The sequence below is a fragment of the Halichoerus grypus genome, chromosome 4, assembly GCF_964656455.1.
Source record: "Halichoerus grypus chromosome 4, mHalGry1.hap1.1, whole genome shotgun sequence".
In the NCBI taxonomy this organism is placed as follows: domain Eukaryota; kingdom Metazoa; phylum Chordata; class Mammalia; order Carnivora; family Phocidae; genus Halichoerus; species Halichoerus grypus.
This window is the reverse complement of record NC_135715.1, coordinates 31,223,762-31,245,053: the sequence shown is the minus strand read 5'-3', so window position 1 is coordinate 31,245,053 and position 21,292 is coordinate 31,223,762. Positions and strand designations below refer to the sequence as shown.

The 21,292-nt window shown below is 37.5% G+C and overlaps 1 protein-coding gene across 11 annotated transcripts in view; it reads left to right on the top strand.

Moving 5' to 3' along the window:
• LMO7 (LIM domain 7) overlaps positions 1-21,292 on the top strand; it is a 200,641-nt gene that overhangs the window by 76,947 nt on the left and 102,402 nt on the right. For all 11 annotated transcript variants that reach the window (XM_078070242.1, XM_078070243.1, XM_078070244.1 and 8 more), the window contains one exon: positions 7,543-7,612. In XM_078070242.1, coding sequence (XP_077926368.1) covers positions 7,543-7,612 — 70 coding nt within the window. The remainder of the gene's footprint in view (positions 1-7,542; positions 7,613-21,292) is intronic.

The following is a 21,292-nucleotide window of genomic DNA, read 5'->3' as shown; positions in this document are numbered from 1 at the left end:
CTCTGAGACAGAAATGAGAATGATGGTCTACCAAAAATACAAGGAAGTAATGTGTATGCTAGATGTATGAGATATGAGAATTTTATTAACATTGATCAGCAAGAAGTTATTATTGAAGTCAGTTTTCATGTAATAAAGGGGTTCAGGTAGGCACATGGAAAACAATGTGTTGGCTGTGAAATAATCCAAGTATGGTAATTCTGGTCAGTGTATTGAGAAATAAGCTAAATAAATGAATATTGTAAAAAGAACAAATATATAATGGTATCACATCAGTTAAAAGTAGAGCAATTGCCTTATATGAGAGACTTAATCTCTAGAATTTTTTATATATTAACAATCACCAGTCAGAAAATTAGATCAGATCCAAGGGGTTAAAAGTAATAGTGACAAGGTTTAAAACACTGTTTTCTTTAGAGAAATGTGTGAGACTGTTATCTTGGATGTCGAAAATGTTATGGTAAGCTGTAAGATTTAAGAGATGAAATGATAAGCTATATTTCTACATAGGGTAATAGATGTCAATTAATTTATAATTTTAATCCAATACTCATGTTAAATCTAGTCAGGCTTGTCTTTATAAGTATTATTTTAACATTCACATGGAAGAATAAGCAGGTTAGAATAGGAAAAATTCTAAAAATAAAAATTTCTGTGAAATGAGCTTGTCTGTCCCAACATTAGAACATGTGACAAACATGACAAAGCACAGTAATTAAAAATTATGGATTGCTTTATAAATGTGCATATTAATATAGGAACAAGGTCCAAAATACATTCTTACATGTAGGAATTTGTGATAAAGGAGATATGAAAACATGCAGAAGAGATAAATCAGTTCATTGTACTGGGATAAATAATTGGCTAGGAATGAATTTATAAGCCCACCAATAGCCTAGGTTAAGATAATAGAAAGCTAAAAAATAAAATTGAAGAGTTAAAATCTTTGGAGGCAGTTTAAAATTCTAAGCTTTGAAGGAGAAGGAAAAAAAATAGATTTAAATCTATATATAAATAGATATTCTGACAACATTCTGAGAAAAATACATTAAGCAAAATGACTTAAACATTATCTAGATTTCAAATAAACTGGTGAGATAGATACACACTTGAAAACCTCAGTAGGCAAATGAGCAAAGGATGTGACCAAATACTTCACAAATAAAGAACTACCACTGGAAATAAGCAGTAAAATCTTCACCTTCATTAGTAAGAAATAATTATGCGAAAACCAGATACTCTCTTTTAATTGAAGGTGGTAAATAATTTGAAATGTTACCAAATGATGGCATATTATGGCAAAATGGTATATACCCAAAATGACCAATTGAATATAAGCTGGTACAGCTCTGAAAAACAATGTGACAATACCTATCATGTACTTGTATGCTAGTTTTTAATTAATATAAACATATTTTAACTTACCATAAAAAATTACAGGACTTTTCCCAATAATCTTCTCTTTCGGGAATAAAAAAAAATAAGATTACAAAATGGGGGAAATATGTATAAAGCTTCTTCCTAGTGGAAAATATCAAAAACAAATATCTATAGTGTGATAGATAAAATCGGTGAGATCTTGTACATCCCTGAAGAGTGGTGGTTAGAAAGGCAGGGCCTCTCTGTGGAAGATCGTGTGGTGAGTGCGGTGCGCAGGCGCAGAGGGACCGCACTGCGGGTCTAGCCTGCGCGGTGAGGTGGGCACGTGAATGCTACCTGCTGGCCCAAAAGTCAATTGATTTCGCATTGCCAAGTTCCTTTCCAGACAAGTATCAAGAGCTTGACACTGTTGATTTTATTTCTAGAAATAGAATATAGGAAACTGTAAGGGATGAAGGTATGCGTACAGACCTGCATCGGAAGCATTTTCACAGTGGCGAAAATTGGAGTGAACCCAAGTCCACATAAGAGAATAACGTATCACTCTCATTTGCATGAAGGGGTGGAGAGGAATTTAGAGATGTCACTTAGTAGTAAACAGCAGAACCAGGGCTGGAACTCATAGTCCCCCTGCTAGATGCATTTCGCTATTGATGTGGTATTCAGAAATGTCTTGAGGAGTCCGTTTTCAGACCTCTCAAGCTTTGCTCAACTCACTTCAGGATGCTTCGGGCGTAACAGGGAGGCTAAATAAGAGAGTCCTATCATAATAAAACTAGAATCGTCAGGTGTATTGATACTGACTTGTTGCTCTTGCACACTTTCCCATCTTAGCACTTATTGTTAACTATTTGTGTTCCAACTCAGCACTATTCAAAATTACCACAGGAATTTTAGAAATTAAACATATTAATTTTACTACCAGTCTTTGAAAGTATTAAGGTGACCATAAATTTTTATATTGAATGCTTTTAAACTTTAATTTTTTTTTTTTTTTTTTTTTAGAGAAGGGGGAAAGGGCTGAGGGAGAGGGAGAGAGAGAATCTTAAGCAGGCTCCACACCCAGCATGGAGCCAGATGCAGCTCAATCTTACAATCCTGAGATCACGACCTGAGCCAAAATCAAGAGTTGGATGCTTAACTGAGCCACCCACGTGCCCCAAACTTTAAAATTTTAGATTATATATGCTTCTTATTTTACCCAAGGAAGTGTGATCACTAACTACTCAGAGTGGTTTTTATTTTAGAGATATTATAGCTTATGCATTTAAATGGAGGTAATTAATGAAAAGTCTTAGTAAAGGATTTGCTTAAGATAACTTGTCTAAATTAATATATCTGATAGAGAGTTTATTCTCTTGGTCAACATTTGACAAGAGAAACAACATCAAGGTTTGACTTGTCTGGCAACAGAAAACCTAACAGAGGGGAGGTGTCCGTTTTGGGGAAAGCTAAAAACCATTTCTCACATTTGAGTGAAATGAAAAGGTAACATTTTTCTAATTTTATTTCTGTAAAGAAGATAGAGGTTTTGAATCACAGAAAAATTTCTGTATTAAAAGTTAGATAGCGGGTTTTTGCAAATATATTTAAAGCACCTACGCAATACCAGGTGCACCGCTAAGTGTTAAGGAGATATTTGGAAGGAGAGAATTTCCTTGTACTTAGCAGTTTCACTGTCTGATTAGTGCAGTGCTCTGTCTTTAGTAAGCATTCAAATATTTGTGGGCAGAGTTGCATCTAGAAGAAAACTAGGCAAATGAAGATGTGCTAAATAACAGATAAAAAAATCATTGTTCTTTAATTTGTAAGGAAATATATAATGTCTTCATTACATCTTTTAAAATGTAGTTACCAAGGGGCGCCTGGGTGGCTCAGTCATTAAGCATCTGCCTTTGGCTCAGGTCATGATCCCAGGGTCCTGGGATCGAGCCCCGCATCGGGCTCCCTGCTCGGTGGGCAGCCTGCTTCTCCCTCTCCCACTCCCCCTGCTTGTGTTCCCTCTCTTGCAGTCTCTCTGTCAAATAAATAAATAAAATCTTTAAAAAAATTTTAAAAATGTAGTTACTAATAAGAAAATTTGACTAATGTGGGGATATATATTTAGAAAATGTAGTCAGCAGAAAGGTAATAGAAATATGTATGTGTGACTGACTGACCAAATAATTCATAGGTTAGAAAGTTCACTCTCAATGTATTGATATGCTCTTTGAGGTCAGTGTCTCTAGGACATTTGGAAAAAATCTTCAGAAATAGGAAATTGAAAGGTGTCCCTGCTGAAGAGCTTTCTGATAAAGGGGAGATGAGGTTTGGCATTTGGAACTAGTTTCTGGAGACTAAGAGAGCACCAAATTCTAGTTCTCATTGAGACCATTTATAACTGATCTAGATGTTACACTGAACTTTATGTACAGTTTTCTTGGAGTGTCACCTCTGAGTTATATTTAAAGTCAGGACACATACACTGGTGACAAGGTTTCAGAACAGAGGCAGCCTTCGAGCATCTGTTATGTAACTCAGCTCCCGTTGGAGGAAGTGGGAGGGTGTTTTGGAGAGAAGAAGAAAAGGAAGCAGGCAACAATGCAGGGATGAGCTGAGGGAGAGGGGTTGCAGGCCTTTGCCAGTGTGGTCTACCACCCGAGATAGCAAATGACTAGGTGTTTTCTCTTCTGGTTTTAATCTTACCAAAAGAGCAAACCTCTGATGTGCTAGCAAAGCACATAACTGGGTTTATGCCATGGCCTGAGGGAAGGCTTGGGGGAGTTGAGGTATAATTATACTTAGGATTAGAGGAATGGTGGGCTTGCAGGCAGATAAAATGGTCCCTTGACTGCCTCTGCTTCCTTGTGTACAGAGGCAACTGGAAGGTTATCATGTTATATGATTCTTAAATAGAGCCAGTGACCTCAAGTGAGTGTTGCCTTTACGAATTCCACATGTGTAATTGAAGAACCCTTATTATGCAAAGAAGTTCTATTTATAAAAGATAGTAGTATCTCCCTTGTGTGGCACTTGTATTTTATTTGGTATAAGACTATGCCCCTACTTTTTTAAGATATCCTTAAATTTCACAGAAGTTTCAATTTTATGGAATCTAATTTGAAATTATGAAATGTAGGGTATTTTCCTCCCTAGAAGAAATACCCTAAAAGGTTTTCCTTTAATTGTATGTGAAAATCATTATTTGTGATTCATAATTTGATTGGATGTTCAGTAGTTGCCAAAACCATATGTGCATTTTCTCCATGCTCTAGTGCTTAGAACTGGTACCATTTTAACATTTGACAAAGTAAAACAGCGTTTTCGTCTAGTGCACAACCTTTACAGGGTAGTTTGTGTGTTATGCAGAGTGTTGTTTTTGCCTTGTGGTTATTTCTGTGTTTGTACGCGTACTAGGAGGCTCCGGAGTAGAAAAGGAAGCCAGTCCACAGTGTGTATGTTGCTTCTATGTAACTAACAGCTGTGGAAACTTCTGATGAGGAAGGAAGCAACACATTTTTGGGAGACATCATTTATCTGTGCTGGTTCCTTTACTTCCTTCAATCCCTTCCTTTTGCTGCCTCGATTGAGTGTAGGCTGTGTTATTATCCATTCCAGAAAGTGTTTTTAAAAAATGCTCTTGGTATTGCTAACACTGTAATATAAAAATGGTAAGTGAAGTAAACAGGTAAATTGAATGATCTGGCCAAAGTCATCAGTGACTCAAATGGGCGGGGGAGGAATTTATGACACTCTTCCTCCAATAAAGACAACCGATGCCAGACTTTCCTGACATTTGATAATTTGGCCCAACTCTTTTTAGTCTCTAATTTTTATGTCACTGAAAGATTACATTTTTTTTTTAAAGATTTTATTTATTTATTTGAGAGAGTGAGAGCGAGAGAAAGGGAGGGAGGGTGAGCGAGCGAGCACGTGCGCACATGCTTGAGCAGGGTGGATGGGCAGAGGGAAAGGGAGAAGCAGGCTTCCTGCTGAGCAGGGCGCCTGGCTGGGATCCTGACTTGAGCCAAAGGCAGACACTTAACCTGCTTAACCGACTGAGCCACCCAGGCATCCTGAAAGATTACATTTTAAGATCCAATTTACCGTAGGAAAGTCACTGCCAAGCTAGTGGTCAACAAGTTTATGAATTTCTTGATTTATACTATGCCAGAATAATGTTGCTATTAAGTAATGTTCCAGTTATTAGTGCTTCTATATATTGCATACCTGGTAAATAGGGAACAACTAGAAGAATTAATTTGGAACTGTCATTTCTTAGAAGCCTGCTCAAATTTTTTTCTAGCTTCTCGGCGAGCCATTAAAGAAAAATAATTCAGCTATGAAGGGAGAAAGGCTTCCTTCCTACCTGGCTTTCAGTGCACAAACAAGAAATTAGGAATCAGAGGGTAACAGTTCTAGGAAATGCTTAATTGAGGGGGCAATTTTATTTATATTAAGTTGTCTGAAGATCTTTGTGTGAAGAAACTATGAAAACAGAAAAAACATCTTTTGTTCACCAGACTAAATCTTCGTAAGCCATCATTGTGTAATTTTGAATCCTGCTGAACAACATTCTGAAGGTTATTAAATTGAGACTTTTGTCTTCTTTATTTTTAGCACATTCAAGTGTATATATAAATCTCTGGAATGTTGAAGGAGTGACATTCCACAAGTGTCAGATTTTTTTTTTTTTCTTTTCTGTTGCCCATTGTGAAGAGGAGACCAGTAAATTAAGAATGTTTGATTCTTTCTCCTATATTTGCTTTCTTTTTGGAGCTCTGTTTACAGAATAAAGAATTGCTTTTTGTAGCTAGATTATTGAATAGGAAAAGCATGTTTTAAATTACTGTTTTCTGACAGTGACTAATGATTAATTAACCAAGCTAGCATTAGTAGAAAAGCATTACTATAGTATTAAATGTCTCCAAGGCTTAGACTATATCATTGAACAGCAACAAAAAACATAAAGTTCACAATAACTAGATTTAGAACCAAGAATTGTACTCTAAGTTACAGTCTTCAAAGGTGGCTTCTTTCCTCGTGTTCTGGAATGTAGAGACTTATGGATATCTTTGCAGATTCTGTCATAGCAACTTTAATGTGTTCAGTATTAGATTCTGAAGTAACTGTTAGTCCATTTTGGGGAGTTCTGGTACATTTAATTTTTATCCAGTCATTCTGTTATGGTAACAAAGCAATCACTCACATATTTTAATGAGTTACCAGTAAGAACTAGCTGGCCATTAGGATGAGTTCCACTGCACCCTTTAAATCTGGCAAAATACAGTTGTATTTTGTACCCATGGATAGATCTAGGGAATATTATGTTAAGTGAAATAAGTCAGACAGAGAAAGACAAATACTGTATGATTTCATTTACATGTAGAATCTAAAACACAAAACAAACAGAAGTAGACTCATAAATACAGAGAACAAACTGATAGTTGCCAGAGGGGCGGGGGTAGGGAGAATGGGTAAAGTGGGATTAAGAGGTATATACTCTGATAATAAAATAAATAAGTCATGGAGATGTAAAGGGAATATAGGGAATATAGACATATATATTATATAGTTATAGGGAATATAGTCAATAATATAATTACTTTGTATGATGACAGATGGTAACTAGACTTGTAATAGTGATCATTTCATAATGTATATAAATGTCTAACCACTGTGTTGTACACCTGAAATTAATATATTATGTGTCAACTATACTTCAGTAAACAAATCTGGAAAAATAATGTGGTTTGAAATTACCTTTTAAAATAAAAAACAGTTTGAGGAAAAAAATTAATAAAAATGATTAATAGAAAAAATTATTCTTAGGTCCAAGAGAACTAGATTATTGTAATGAAAGAGATTCTTAAACTGGCTCTTGGAACAGAATCAAATACTACCTTTAACAAATGTGGAACTATTTTTAGGGACATGGCTTTGAGTATAGCAGTGTGTCTATATGGTCTGAGAGCACACTCACCATTGTTTGCAGTGAGGTTCTTCTTACTTTGTTTCTTGACTTGTTTTCTTGGTTGTTTGCCTTTTATTGGGCTCTTGGCTCTGAATCACATATGGGGGATGGACTAATGATATACAAGATTTTTGAAAATGTTAAAAAGAATACGAAACTGATACTGGCATTCTTGTAATTGCATATATTATTTCTTTATTTACTTTCAGTTTGGTTAATAAACTTAAACCTGGCGTCATTAAGAAGATCAATAGATTATCCACACCAATAGCAGGTTTGGTAAGTAAAAAATTATCTTCAAAACTGGATTTGTTTGTTTTCAAAATGTAAAACGATGAGCATAGACTGGTACTCTTATCTGGAATTATCATAGAAATCAGGTTTGGGGTTTCTTGCTCAAGGAAAGTGTTTTTAGTGATGTCCTCCTATATCTTCAGTTTTTTCTGTTTCCCTTCTGCTGGGAGACTTTTATTTTTTATTGTTGTTTGTTTTGCTTTTTGTGCCCTCAAACTTCATATATCCCCTTTCTTAGCTTATTTCTTCCACAAATTGCATTTGTTTATGATCACCTTCTTTCTGAAGCTCAGCCCTGCACATTTTGTTTGCCAGTTGACCACACTTTGGGGAAACTCTAGATGTTCCCCAGTTGTTACGTTTCTGTTGCTTCATGCTTATGCATAACCCTCACTTAGCCTGCAGATCTTGGCGTGTATTTGCAACAAGTTTGCTTTATATCATAGATTTCCTACCAGAGTTCTGTGTGATATTGGGTAGGTCACTATCTTCTGTTGCCTTAGTAATACTGCCTATCAGATGACTATGGGATAAGTCTCTAGATTCTTTCTAGCTTTAAATTTGGATTCTGTATATGAAAAATACCCCACACTGTCATTATATAGATACTCTACTGGATCAATAATTGAAAGACCAATAAAAAGGTGGGGCTGTATCTTTGAAAAAAAAAGTAATTTATAATTTATATATAAATTTTTTTGTACAACACAGTGGTTAGACATTTATATACATTATGAAATGATCACTATTACAAATTACTTTGAAAAAAAAGTAATTTATAATTTATAATTAAGTACAAATGATGGGTTATTTTCAAAGTGTTAGCAACCCCTAAGAATCAAGGCTGATGACAGGAGTCAATTTAAAAAAATTAATTTTGTAAAACACTGAAATTTAACACAGCTACTACCTGGAATTTATATATATATATATATATAAATAATATACACATTAATTATATATAATATTAATTCCTTCTTTCTTACCAAGTTATTTCTATTCCATTTCTATCATGACATGATTTCTGTCATGACATGATATTTTTATTGGTCTCAAATTTGGTTAGGTATAAAAAACTATCATGTATGCATATATTGTTATATGAAGATATATGTATATGACTGTATAGCAATATACATATATGTATGAATTACTTCTACTAATATAGCAAGTCAGAAGATACTACTTTAAGAATAAAATTGAAGAAATTTGGTTTTTGATTCTTCCTAGGAAGAAACATTCAGTTTAATAAAAATAAAGCCTTACATGAAAATCATTTTTATGAAATAACTTCTGTGAAATTAAAAGTTTGAATCATATTGAAAGTTTTTTCAAGTGGCTCGAGTTATTCTTACTTTAATGTTTAGATTTTGAATTGTCATTTCTTGGATCAATTACACACATTGTAAATGAAATTAGCCTTTGATTTCAAACACCCTTCATATTTGGAATACTTGAATTGTGGTGGTTTGTTGTTATTGGCCACTAGAGCTTTTATTCAATCTTCTGATTCTATGATTAGATGAAAGCCAAATGTACTTTATATTTAAATCCAAACATCTCTCCAACTATTTCTATTTCAAGCATGGAAATTCTATCTGGTTTGGATTTTATCTCTAGACACTAAAATGAAATGTATTTCCGGAACATTAACTGGGATGATTTCCCAAATACAGGACACTGAGCATTTTCAATGGGATGTAGGAGCATAAGAATAACTGCAGTTGCAGAATTGGGCTATAATTGGTTTGAAGTTGTCATCGTGCCTCATTTGACTCCTTCTTCTCACACTTGTGTGTCAGGATGGTTATGTCAAAATTTCTTGAAGCCTCAATTTGAAGTGTGCATTAGAGCTCCAGCATCTACCTGGTAAGGTTGTCATATGTGGATAGAAAGGGATTATATAGGTAGTCTGACATACAGATGCTAAATGAATGTTGTTTTGTTGCATATTAATTTTTTAAACAAATAATTGAGTTCCTACTAGGTTGAGAACTTTTCTAGTTTATAGGGATATATTGGAGGAATAAAAACAGGTAAGGACATTATCCTCAAAAAGCTTACATTTTAGTGGTAGAGCAGGATCTAGCAAATAAATTAGCAAATGAGCAAGAAATCACCAGATATAAATGTGCTGCAGAGAATTATAATAGACTGACATTTGTTGAACACTTATGAGCACTCATAGTTGGACTATGAAGATTGACCTCAAAAATTCCTCAAGGAATGTGTCAGAAGCCTTTGTTTTTGATGTGTATAGAAGAAAGATAAAAAACCCAAGCTGGACTCTTTATACTAGTAATTTCTGTGTTCACAGCAACTAACATAATGACTGATACATTTGGAGGTAAAAGATTTATTTTTTAAAGATTTTATTTATTTACTTGAGAGAGAGCAACTGAGAGAGAGAGAGAGAGAGCCCAGAGGGAGAGGGAGAAACAGACTCCCCACCGAGCAGAAAGCCTGACGCTGGGCTCCATCCCAGGACCCTGAGATCATGACCCTAGCCTAAGGCAGACACTTTACCAACTGAGCCATCCAGATGCCTCCAAAGATTTTTTTTAATGAATAAGTGGAAAAGTTTTCAATTGTGAAAAATAGTAAGCTCTCGAATTAGATCTTTGAAGGGATAGTATTATAGGTTGAATTGTGCCTTCCCCCAAACATAATATTTTGAAGTCCTAAACCCCAGTACCTCAGAATGTGACCTTATTTGTGAATAGGATTGTTGCAGATGATGTACTTAGTAAAGCTGAGGTCATAATGGAGTAGGGTGGGCCCCTAATCTAGTATGACGTCCTTATTAGAAGATGACTATGTGAAGACAGGTACACCCAGGAAGAATGCCATGTGACAGCGGAGGACTGGGGTGAGGCATGTATAGGCAAGGAGAACCAAAGATTGCCAACAAGCCACCGGAAGCTGGAAGGGGCAAGGAATAGTTTCCTTACAGGTTTCATGGAATCATGGCTTTGTGGACACCTTGATTTTGGACTTTGAGCCTCCAGAACTGAGGGACAATAAATCTTTGTTTTAAGCTACCCAGTTTGTGGGACTTTGTCATCGCAGTGCTAGGAAACTAATATAAATAGGCAAGTGTTTTTTTTTTTTTTAATTTAATACTTGTTTAAAAAAAAAACTTTTTATTTTAAAATAAATAGAGATTCACAGGAAGTTGGGGGGAAAAAAAAAAACAGTACAGAGAGGTCCTCTGTGTCTTTCACCCAGTTTCCCCCATGGTAACATTTTGCATAACTGTGATATAATATTAAAACCAGGAAAGTGACATTGGTACATCCAAAGATCTTAATCTGATTCACCAGTTTTATATGCAGTTAATGCTTTTTTAGTAACAAAGAGCAGAGATGCTTTCAAGCTAAGTGAGATGAAGTGTTTTATTTTAAGGAATTTTCAGAGGACTCTGTCATTAATTTGGTGTTCAGCCATAAATATGACAATCACATTCCACATGATTACTTTTTCTGCCCCATTGCAAACAGGAAATGATGTCTCTCAGTTGAGGTTCCCAAGAGAAGAATCTGAATAGATCAAATTACCTTGTCTTTCTAGGCTACAGATATCATAGGTCACTAGGCAGCTGGTGGATGCGTTCCTTGAGAAGAGTGTCGTCTTGGCAAAATGGGCTGTGGTTAGGAGTGTCGGTAGCCTTTGGCTCACTGAGTTCAAGTGTGTGGGTTAAAGAGGGTTCTGTGAATGAGGTTTCTCTGGGGTAGATAACATTAAGTTAAATATAGTAAGAATTATACAATTTCTATGCTCCAAGCCCTGTTTTCCATCACTCCCTTCTTACTCTCTTTCCTTCTGCTATAACTTTCATCCATTTCATGCCATGTTATTGTATTTAGCTTTGAAGCCAAGGCACTGGATTTACTGTTTATAGATGGCCCTATGTGAAACACCTGGAATATCCTCTGAGCAATGACAATATGAAGAGAGGTGTTTAGCTGATTTAGAAATACACTGAATGCTTTGCTTGAAACAATCACATTATTTTATGAATGTTTTGTCTTTGGGAAGACATTAACCATGTTCTCATAGATCTAGAGATACAGTTTTTCTCACTTGACTAAGTTTTAATTTTTAAAGAAATACATTTTTCTCTATCTTTTCTATTCTTTATATTCTTCACAAAGCCATGCTAAAAAAATCTCACCAAGAGTTTTCCAAAAAATTAACCAGTGTGGGTATGTTCAACTCATTGAAACGCAAAACTAAAAGTGTATTTGGGAATTAAAAAATTCAACCTCAAAACAAAACCCTGAGAAACAAGCAAGATATTCTGATGGTGAAAAGAGCCATTGAACCAGAATAATGTTTACCATCTGATGTCTTAACGTGCATGAAATACAATATGTGTAGAGAATATCAAGGAAGTTATTAACCCTAAGACTTACAGTTGTCTTGGACCCCTAATGATTTAATTGTATTTACTAAAGCAAGGTTGCTCAACCTTGGCACCACTGACTATTGACATTTTGGGCCTGATAATTCCTTGTTGGGGGGGTCTTTCTTGTGCATTGTAAAATGTTTAGTAGCTTCCCTGGACTCTACTCACTAGATGCCAGTAACACCATGTTCCCCACCCCAAAGTTATGACAGCTAAAAATGTCTTCTGACATTGACAATGACCCTGATGGGGTAAGATCATCCCTGACTAAGAGCCACGGAGCTAAAGAGTTAAGAAAGTAAACAATACCCCTTTACATGGGCTAGTTTGCTTACTGAGTATAGATTTGAGTGATCTACTTATGCCTGCCATTTCAATTGCAGTTTCTCTTAGAAAAGCAATGGTATTCTAGAAAATTTGGTTTGAATCATTTGTTTGTTTGAAAGTTTGTGTCTATTAGTGGGCTTAATAGAAAAATCTTCTTGGGGTGCCTGGGTGGCTCAGTCAGTTAAGCATCTGACTCTTGATTTCTGCTCAGGTCATGATCTCAGGGTCGTGAGATGGAGCCCAGCACCGACTCTGTGCTGGGTGTGGAGCCTGCTTAAGATTCTCTCTCCCTCTCCCTCTGCCCCCCGCCCTGCCCCTCTCTCTCAGTCTCTTCAGTATATCCACACTTGCTTCAAAAATATGAGCTGAATTTGAGCATCTTTCCTCTAAAGGGTTACTCTTTCAGATTATTTTTGAGACTGGAATGCGTAAGGTGTGACTATAGAGACTGGGAAGGTTGTCTCCTCATGAATGCTATAGAATGCAGGAAGTGGGCAAAGACGCCAGGTAGCTTAAGCTGTTGGACGTGTCCGTTTCTCTTGTGTGCATAATTGTTGCTTCAAGAAATAACACCAGTCTGTGGGTCCATTCTTACTGCCATTTTTCAAAAGGTTGTTAGTGGTTAATGTTCTTGTGCCTGTGTAAAATTATTCCTGATTAATCTTTACTCACTGTACACTTGGGCATCAGCAAAATAGTGTGACCTAGTCTGTGCCAAGGTCACTATTGAAACATCTAGTTGTTCCCTTCTAGCAGTAATAGAAAGTGCACCTGAGGAATCTGCTATACAATTTAAATATTCTCATCCAGGTTTTATCATAGTTTTAAAAACCCACTCTCAGGCAGTGACTATATGTAGCCTACTCTTTTTCCCCAGAGCGAGGGGAACAAGGGGGTTGGGAGAGGGGAGGTTTGTGGGACACTGAGCTTGTGAGCTCTTTTACAAATAAAACCAAAATGTGAGACCTCAAGACAAGAGTGTTTTCAGGGAAAAAGCCCACTTCTTTTTCCTCTCCTTTCTTATCCAAGTTGAAATAATATAGGAAGAATGAATATAATTATTATTTTCATTCAAGGGGGCACTTCTCTGGTTAGGAGGCAGGAATAAATTTTGTATGGTTGAAAAGAAAATACTCAGGGAACATTAGAATGTGACTTGGATGAACAACCAACACATGCTTTGCTTAAAAGAGTAGTGACTAAGGATTGCTCTTTACTGGGTCAAACTCAGTATGTGTTTCAGAGGGGATCTCTCTCTAGTTGGTAATAAACAAGATACATTTGTGAATGTATTTTGATGTTGATGTATATAAAACCTGGTAAAAAGTGACACCATGGAAAGATATGGGAAGATGGTATCATAGAGTGCATGTAAAATAATCATTTAATGCTAAGATCAATAATGTCTATTTTCTGTTCTTGAATTTTATTGCTGATTTTGTAGATTTGTTTGAGCTCTCCACCTAGCACATTTGGGAGAGGCTTCCACCAAGTAAAATCTTTTTGAATCACTCATTGTTGCTTTTTGATTGCGTAGCCATGTAAGAGCAGCATTCATGCTGAGCTGATTCTGGCTGCCATGATCCCCATCTCCAAATGGATGGGGGACAACATTGACGAGGTCCCCTCCCATAACGCTATTTCTGCCTTAACTCTTAGTCTTCATGTTCTCATTTTCCTCACAGTTGATAACAAATGAAGGCTAGATATTTTATAAATGACCATGTTTTTTTTTTTTAAAGATTTTATTTATTTATTTGACAGAGAGGGACATAGTGAGAGCAGGAACACAAGCAGGGGGAGTGGGAGAGGGAGAAGCGGGCTTCCTGCGGAGCAGGGAGCCCGATGTGGGACTCGATCCCAGGACCCTGGGATCATGACCTGAGCCGAAGGCAGATGCTTAACAACTGAGCCACCCAGGCGCCCCTATAAATGACCATGTTTTTAATTGTTGTTCATTTCTCCCCTATCACTGTACTGGAACAATTTCATAGATGTGGAATCAGACCTTAGTGTTTTATTGAGTTAAATGATTTTTTTTTTTTCTTACATTTCCTGATAGAGACAGGGGAGGTTAAATGATATCAATAAACTTGATTAAAATTGCTCAATTATGGTTTCAGGATAAAAACTGCACTAAAGAAATCCTTTTATCTCAAAGGGAGGGTAGACCACTATTACAGGTTGTATAATTATGCCTCAAACAATAAAATTTAAACCATTTTTATTTTTCTAGTTTGTCAATCTGATTATTTTCTTTAAAAACAGAACACCAATAACAAAAATGTGGAATACTTTTTCTTAATGAAGTTACAGGAAGAATACTCTAGTGTTGCCATTATTTAATGTATTCTTACATTTATGGAAGAGATTATAGCATAAAAGCTAGCCATTTACTAAAAATAAGTCCACTTTATGCATTGAAAATGATATTTTCTGTGGTTGTACTTTAATTTTTTTCCAAAGTATATTGGAATTTCTGTGGATCACCATCAGTATTTTGAAGTATTTTGGGGTTATCCAATAATTAAGTCGAGAAAACAGACTAAATGGGGATTATGCTTTGGCTGTTTTCAAGGTAACAAATAGTAGATATTAAATATCCAAATGCCTTAATACCTCCATATAAATGGCAGATAAATAAGTCCATGATAACTGAGTTATTTATAAAGAAATTTTAGGTGATTTCCTCAAGAGTCTCCTTGTCTCCTTACTTCTCTCTGACTCCCAGTAAAGGTAAGTATCACTAAGAATGGAAACCTAAAAACTTAGTGTCAATATTTAAAGTTGTTTCCAGTACCCTCATACTGATGCAGCACTGTAAATCAGGAAACTCCTGTTTTATTTTGAGACACCATTTCTTAGTCATGGCATTGGCACACGTTTAGGAGCACTTCCCTAGAGTTCCAAAACTTGTTTTTAAATATAAGATGAACATATGCCAACTTTCAGCCTTGAGGGCAACCTTTTAAAAAAACATTAATGAAAAAAAAAAAAAAAAAAACATTAATGAATTAGAATTCCTAACGCAACAACATGATTAACTTGTAGAGTCAAAGAAAAATTGATTCAGAGTAGGATTATATCTTACATGATAGTTTTATTAAGATACTAAAATGCTTAGAACATCTCTCTTTAGGAAACTTTTGTTATGTAGAAATTGGAAACAGATCAAATGAGGTTAAATAAGAAGTAGAACCCAGATGTCAGACTGGTATGAGCACATTGGTCATTTGATGGGTCTTAGGCCCTCCCTAAAAGTATTTATTGGACACCTATGTGTCAGGTACTATTCTAGGAACTTGGAACACAGCCACAAATAAGGCAGAGAAAGTTCCTCCCTAATGGAGCATAATCAACAGGTCAATAATAACCTGTAAGGTACTAACAGTTGTCATGCAGAATGTATAATACCTTGTCAGTTGCCAATAATTACACTGAAAAAATAAAGTGAATGGGTAGAGAGTGATTGAGTGAGTGTATGAGAAGTATTTCAGAAAAGGTGCTCAGATACCCTATGACCCAGCAATTGCACTACTGCGCCCAGTGATGGGTATTAAGGAGGGCACGTATTGCATGGAGCACTGGGTGTTATATGCAAACAATGAATCATGGAACACTACATCAAAAACTAATGATGTACTGTATGGTGACTAACATAACATAAAAAAAAAAAGTGCTCAGAGATATCTTATTTCTGGAGTTGACATTTGACCAGGGACCTGAATGAAGTGAGGGAGGGGGAAAATATGGGGATCATGGGACTTTTTGAGACAGAAGGAAGACAGGGAGGATCAAGGCAGGATCAAGCTGGTTCAGGAAGACTGTGGGTCTGTCACTAAGTGAGGCAGATAGGGATGGGCCAGCAAGGTTGTATAAGGCTTCATAGGCTTTGGTGAGTAGATCATATTTTACTCCTAGCATGATGAGAAGCCACTGGGGGCTTTTGAGAGTGGTTTAATTTGTTATTAGAGATCATTGGATGCCTGTGGTAAAGGATGAACATATCTGTGACTATACTAAAAATCGTTGAATTGTACCCTTTAAATTTATGATTTGTATGTGAATTCTACCCCAATAAAATGTGAAAATAAAAAATCACAAGTTGGTGTGTGAACAATAGACTGAAGGAAATCAAGAAGAGAAGCAAGAAGGCCAGTTAAAGAACAGTTTTGGTAGTTGAATGACTAATTTTGTGTCAGCTTGACTGGCCATGGAGTGTCCAGATAATCAGTTAGACATTATTACATTATTCTGCATCTGTCTGTGAGGGTGCCTTTGGATGAGATGAACACTGGAATTTGGAGATTGTGGAAAGCAGATTGTTCTCCCTAATGTGGGTGGGCCTCATATAATCAGTCAAAGGGCTGACTACAACAAAAATGTCAGTCCTCCTGTGAGTCAGAGGAAGCTACTCCTGCCCAACTGCAAGAACTAAAACATTGGCTTTTCTTGGGTCTGGAGCTTGCCAGCTTTGAAACTGGAACTTACTTTCAAATGGAACATTTCATTGACTCTGCTGGTTCTCAGGATTCTGGACACGCACTGGAAGTAGACCATCAGCTCTCCTGGGTGTCCAGCTTGTAGATGGGCAGATCACGGGACTTCTCAGCCTCCATAATCACATGAGCCAGTTCCTTAAAATAAGTCTCTTTCTATAGATATATGTATCTTGTTCTGTTGTCTGGAGAACTCTGCCTAATACAGTGGTTCAGGCAAGAGGTGATGGTGACAATATTGGGAATGGAGGAAGTGGTCAGAGTTTGTTTTGATGGAAGACCGTGTAGCACCTGTAGGTATAGGTTGTAATACCTGTATGTAATACCCGTCAATCTGTAATAGATTGACAGAGAAGCCAGGGTCTTTGCATCAGGAGTTTATTGAGATAGTAAATAAGAAACCAGAGGGTTGGTGGAGGGAAGGGAAGAATCAAGGGAGAAGCTAGAAATTGAGGCAGTTTACATACGATTGCAGATTTGTAAATGTCCAAGTGATCAGTGTCAATCTTAGATATTGTTCCCTGACAACATCCTGAAAAACATGATTAAAGTGATGGTTTGTGATTGTTTATAAGAAAGAACATAACACTGGAAGCCAGTCTTGTCCACCACAGACAAATGCTCTAAAGCAACATATTACTGGGCTGGTCCCATGGAAAGTCCAAGAGACCAGCTAGAGGTCATAAAATGGCTCATGATGGATTTTGTTTGACTTCACTGTTTTTGCTTATTTCTAAAATTTGAGCCAAAATTTGCATACCCTTAGATTTCATGTAAAATCCTAATCTCTGGCTTCTCCATGAATGTGGCAATAGCAGGCCTGCATTCGCCCAAAGCAACCATTGTATGGGGTGTCCTGTGGACAGGATAGGAGTCTCTGCATTGCTTGTTCTCTGGTCATTTCCCTAACATGATGCCCATTTTATTCATTTATGGTTTATTCAGTCATTTTACCAGCCTTTCTCTTTTAGACATGTCTTCATTCCTGCAAAGTGTCTGTTGTGGCCTTGTTAGAGACAATATGGGAAAAAGTAGACCAGGTAATATCTATAGGTGAAATCTTAAATAGTTGGATAAAAATGCTCAATTTTAAGGAGCTAAATGGAAATCCATGTAAACATGGAGAGAAATTTCTGCAGTTTGCCTTAGGGCTTTGTACTTGCACTATTTTCATTTATTTTAAAAAAATTTTTAAAGATTTTATTTATTTATTTGACAGAGAGAAAGAGAGCACAGGCAGGGGGAGCGGCAGGCAGAGGGAGAAGCAGGCTCCCCACTGAGCAGGGAGCCCGCCGTGGGGCTTGATCCCAGGACCCTGGGATCATGACCTGGGCTGAAGGCCGACGCTTAACCAACTGGGCCACCCAGGCGCCCTTGTGCTATTTTCATTAAAAAAAAAAAAAAAAAAAGATGGAATGAGAACATAGGAAATGTATTTAGTCCTCTTTGTGGATGTTAGAACAATAAGGCGTAGTTAATGTACTGAATATAAAAATCTGCAGTTTAAAGTGATCTAGAGTCATAAGAGTCCAGCCATTTTATATTATCTGCAAACTTAATTATGCATTTTATGCCTTTATCCATGAAACCTCCCTTGATAGAATCACATGATTTTTATTTCAGATTCTTTATATCCACCTTAGTTTTATTCCAAATTTCACTAGCCTCCTGGTTCATTAAAACTCACAGGTCGGGCGCCTGGATGGCTCAGTTGGTTAAGCGACTGCCTTCGGCTCAGGTCATGATCCCAGGGTCCTGGGATCAAGTCCCACGTCGGGCTCCCTGCTCTGCGGGAAGCCTGCTTCTCCCTCTCCCACTCCCCCTGCTTGTGTTCCCTCTCTCGCTATGTCTCTCTCTGTCAAATAAATAAATAAAATCTTTAAAAAAAAAAAAAAAAAAAAAAAAAAAAAAAAAAAAAACTCACAGGTCATCTTCCCCGTGACCTGTGATGTCACTGTGAACTGGCTGTTGCTCTTGTACGTCTCAGCCAGCCAACGGTATGATACAGATGCCACGACGCCGAGTGCCTGTGGCCTGTAACAAGACTTACTGACCACTTGCTGTATCCTAGAAACTGCCAATCACATACCCGTTTCCTCAGTAAATCTTCAAAATCACTGTCACTCTCATTTGGCAAGAGGACCATTGTTAGTGACCCATCACGTGATGACCTGGGCAGTTAACCACATCTGGAGTCCTGTTTTGAGTTACAGATGCTTGATTTTAAGAAGGCAGGACCTAACAAACAGGAACCTGTCTGTAGGGAGGTATGATTGTTGTCACGGGCGGAATGGCTCCCAGTAACGTTCATGCTCTAATCCATGAACCAGCCAATGCGTTGTGAGGGGAGGGAACACTGGGTTCCAGGGAGAAGTGAGGTGTAAATCGGTTGACTTTGAGATGAGGAGTGGATCTGGGATTATCCAGGGGGGCCCAGTATAATCCTGAGAATCCTCATAATTGGAAGAGAGAGTGAGAATTAGTTGGATGGCAGTGTGATACTCAGGCTGATGCTGCTGGTTTTGAGGGTGGAGGAAGGGGCCTCTAGCAGATGGAAAAGAAGAAAGAAATGGATTTTCTCCTAGAGCCTCCAGAAGAAACGCAGCCCTGCCAACACCTTGATTTTAAGCCAGGGAGACTTATTTTGGACTTCTGACCTCCAGAACTGTAAGATAATAAACTTGTCTTGTTTTCAGCCACTGACTAGTGGTGATTTGTTTCACTTGTGGTGAAAACGAATATAGGAGTTAAGAGCACAGACTCAGGGATTGAACTGCTTGGTTTGAATCCTAGCTCCACCACTTACTGGATGACCTCGGGTTAGTCACATACCTCTTAGGCCTCAGTTCCTTCATGTGTAAAATGGGAACCAAAAGACTTCATAAGCTTTTTTAGTGTGAATTGGAGATAATTTGTGTAAAGGGCCTCAGCATGCTGCCTGGCATTCGGTAAGAACTCAGTGAATATGAACTTGAGAAAATGAGCTACTCAGTGGAGGGCCAGTTGGGACGACAGGAGAACTGAAAAATGTCACAGAGGGACAAGGGGTGTTGAGAAAACCAGGGATATTTGAAGAGAAGATGTGAGGTTGGGGCAACGTGTGGAGTGTATGAGGCAGGAGAGCTAAGTAGCTAAGGGGCTCTTGTGGGAAAAAGATGAGATTTAGTTTGTATTAAGTAGGCAGATTTAGGATCAGTGTTTTACAATTACAGCGAGGGAGTCTTTGGACTTTTTTGACATAGAAATGACTAAAAGTGAGTCAGCCTCATAAAGCAAGGAGTCCCCGGGGCTGGAAACCCTAAAACAAGGGCCGATGACCCAGACACATCACCTGTAAAAGTGACTCTCGGCAAGGGGGTAGGGGCAGTTGCACTGAACGAGTGTGGATTCCCAGCTAGCCCTAAGGTTTTACTGTGCTGTTTTCCTTCGTTAAATGTGCTTTACTGCTTCACATGATGTGTTTTGGCATCATTATGACATGCTTCTTTAAGCAGTTACGTATTTGTTTTACTTTGGAACAGAGAACACAGATAATTTGACGACAGAACGGTTTTTTTTCTTTTTTTCCCATTTTGTCCACCCACTTTTGGCAACCCCCAGTCTGGTCTCAGACAGAACTTCTTAGGCCTCTATTTCAGCATTCTGTGTCCCTTTCCCCTCCCTCCCTCTCTTCCTTCCTTCTTCCTCCTTCCCTTCTTTCCTTCCTTCCTTCCAACAGAGTAGGTACGTGTTAGAACTCCTTCATTTCTGATGTATAAAGTTTAATTCGAACACCATGGAAGACTACCTTAATCCATGCTGCAGTTTGACAAACCTGTTACTGCTTCTGTGTGGTTAATTGTGACCCAAGTTGATTAAGCATTTCAGTAACCAGCCCTTCAGCAGAGCACGGCCCTCATGCCTTTGACCTTCGGCTGCCCCCGCTTGCCAGGGCTCTGTTCTGCCTCTCCGTATGGTTTTTGCTTCTCCTCTGCCAAGCAGTGTTGGAGAGAAGTATGCAGCCGTTTGGTGATTGATCATGTATAATCCCCTGGGCCCTCAGTGTCACTTGGCAATTCCTCTTAAGCATTACTAGTTGGTTCTTACTCCTCTCATCACATGTGACAAAACTTGACTGTCCTCAAATCCTTTGCTATCAGCCCATGACTGAGGCTCTTTGCAGAGAAACAAAGGAAAATGTTCTGTGTACTTTTCTCACAAATAACTACTGAAGTTGGATCTGTGTGTTTACCTATATATTGTAATTATCCCTTGCAGGTCTTAGTAACACAGTTTACATTTATTCACTAAGCCATAAATAAGAAGATGAAGCCTCTAATAATAAAGCTAGTACCACTGATCAAAATTGCAACCACACTGCTTTCTTAATGGAAACTATATAACTAAAATGCACATTTGGATATATCATAGTCACTCCAGCGCTTGGGAGTT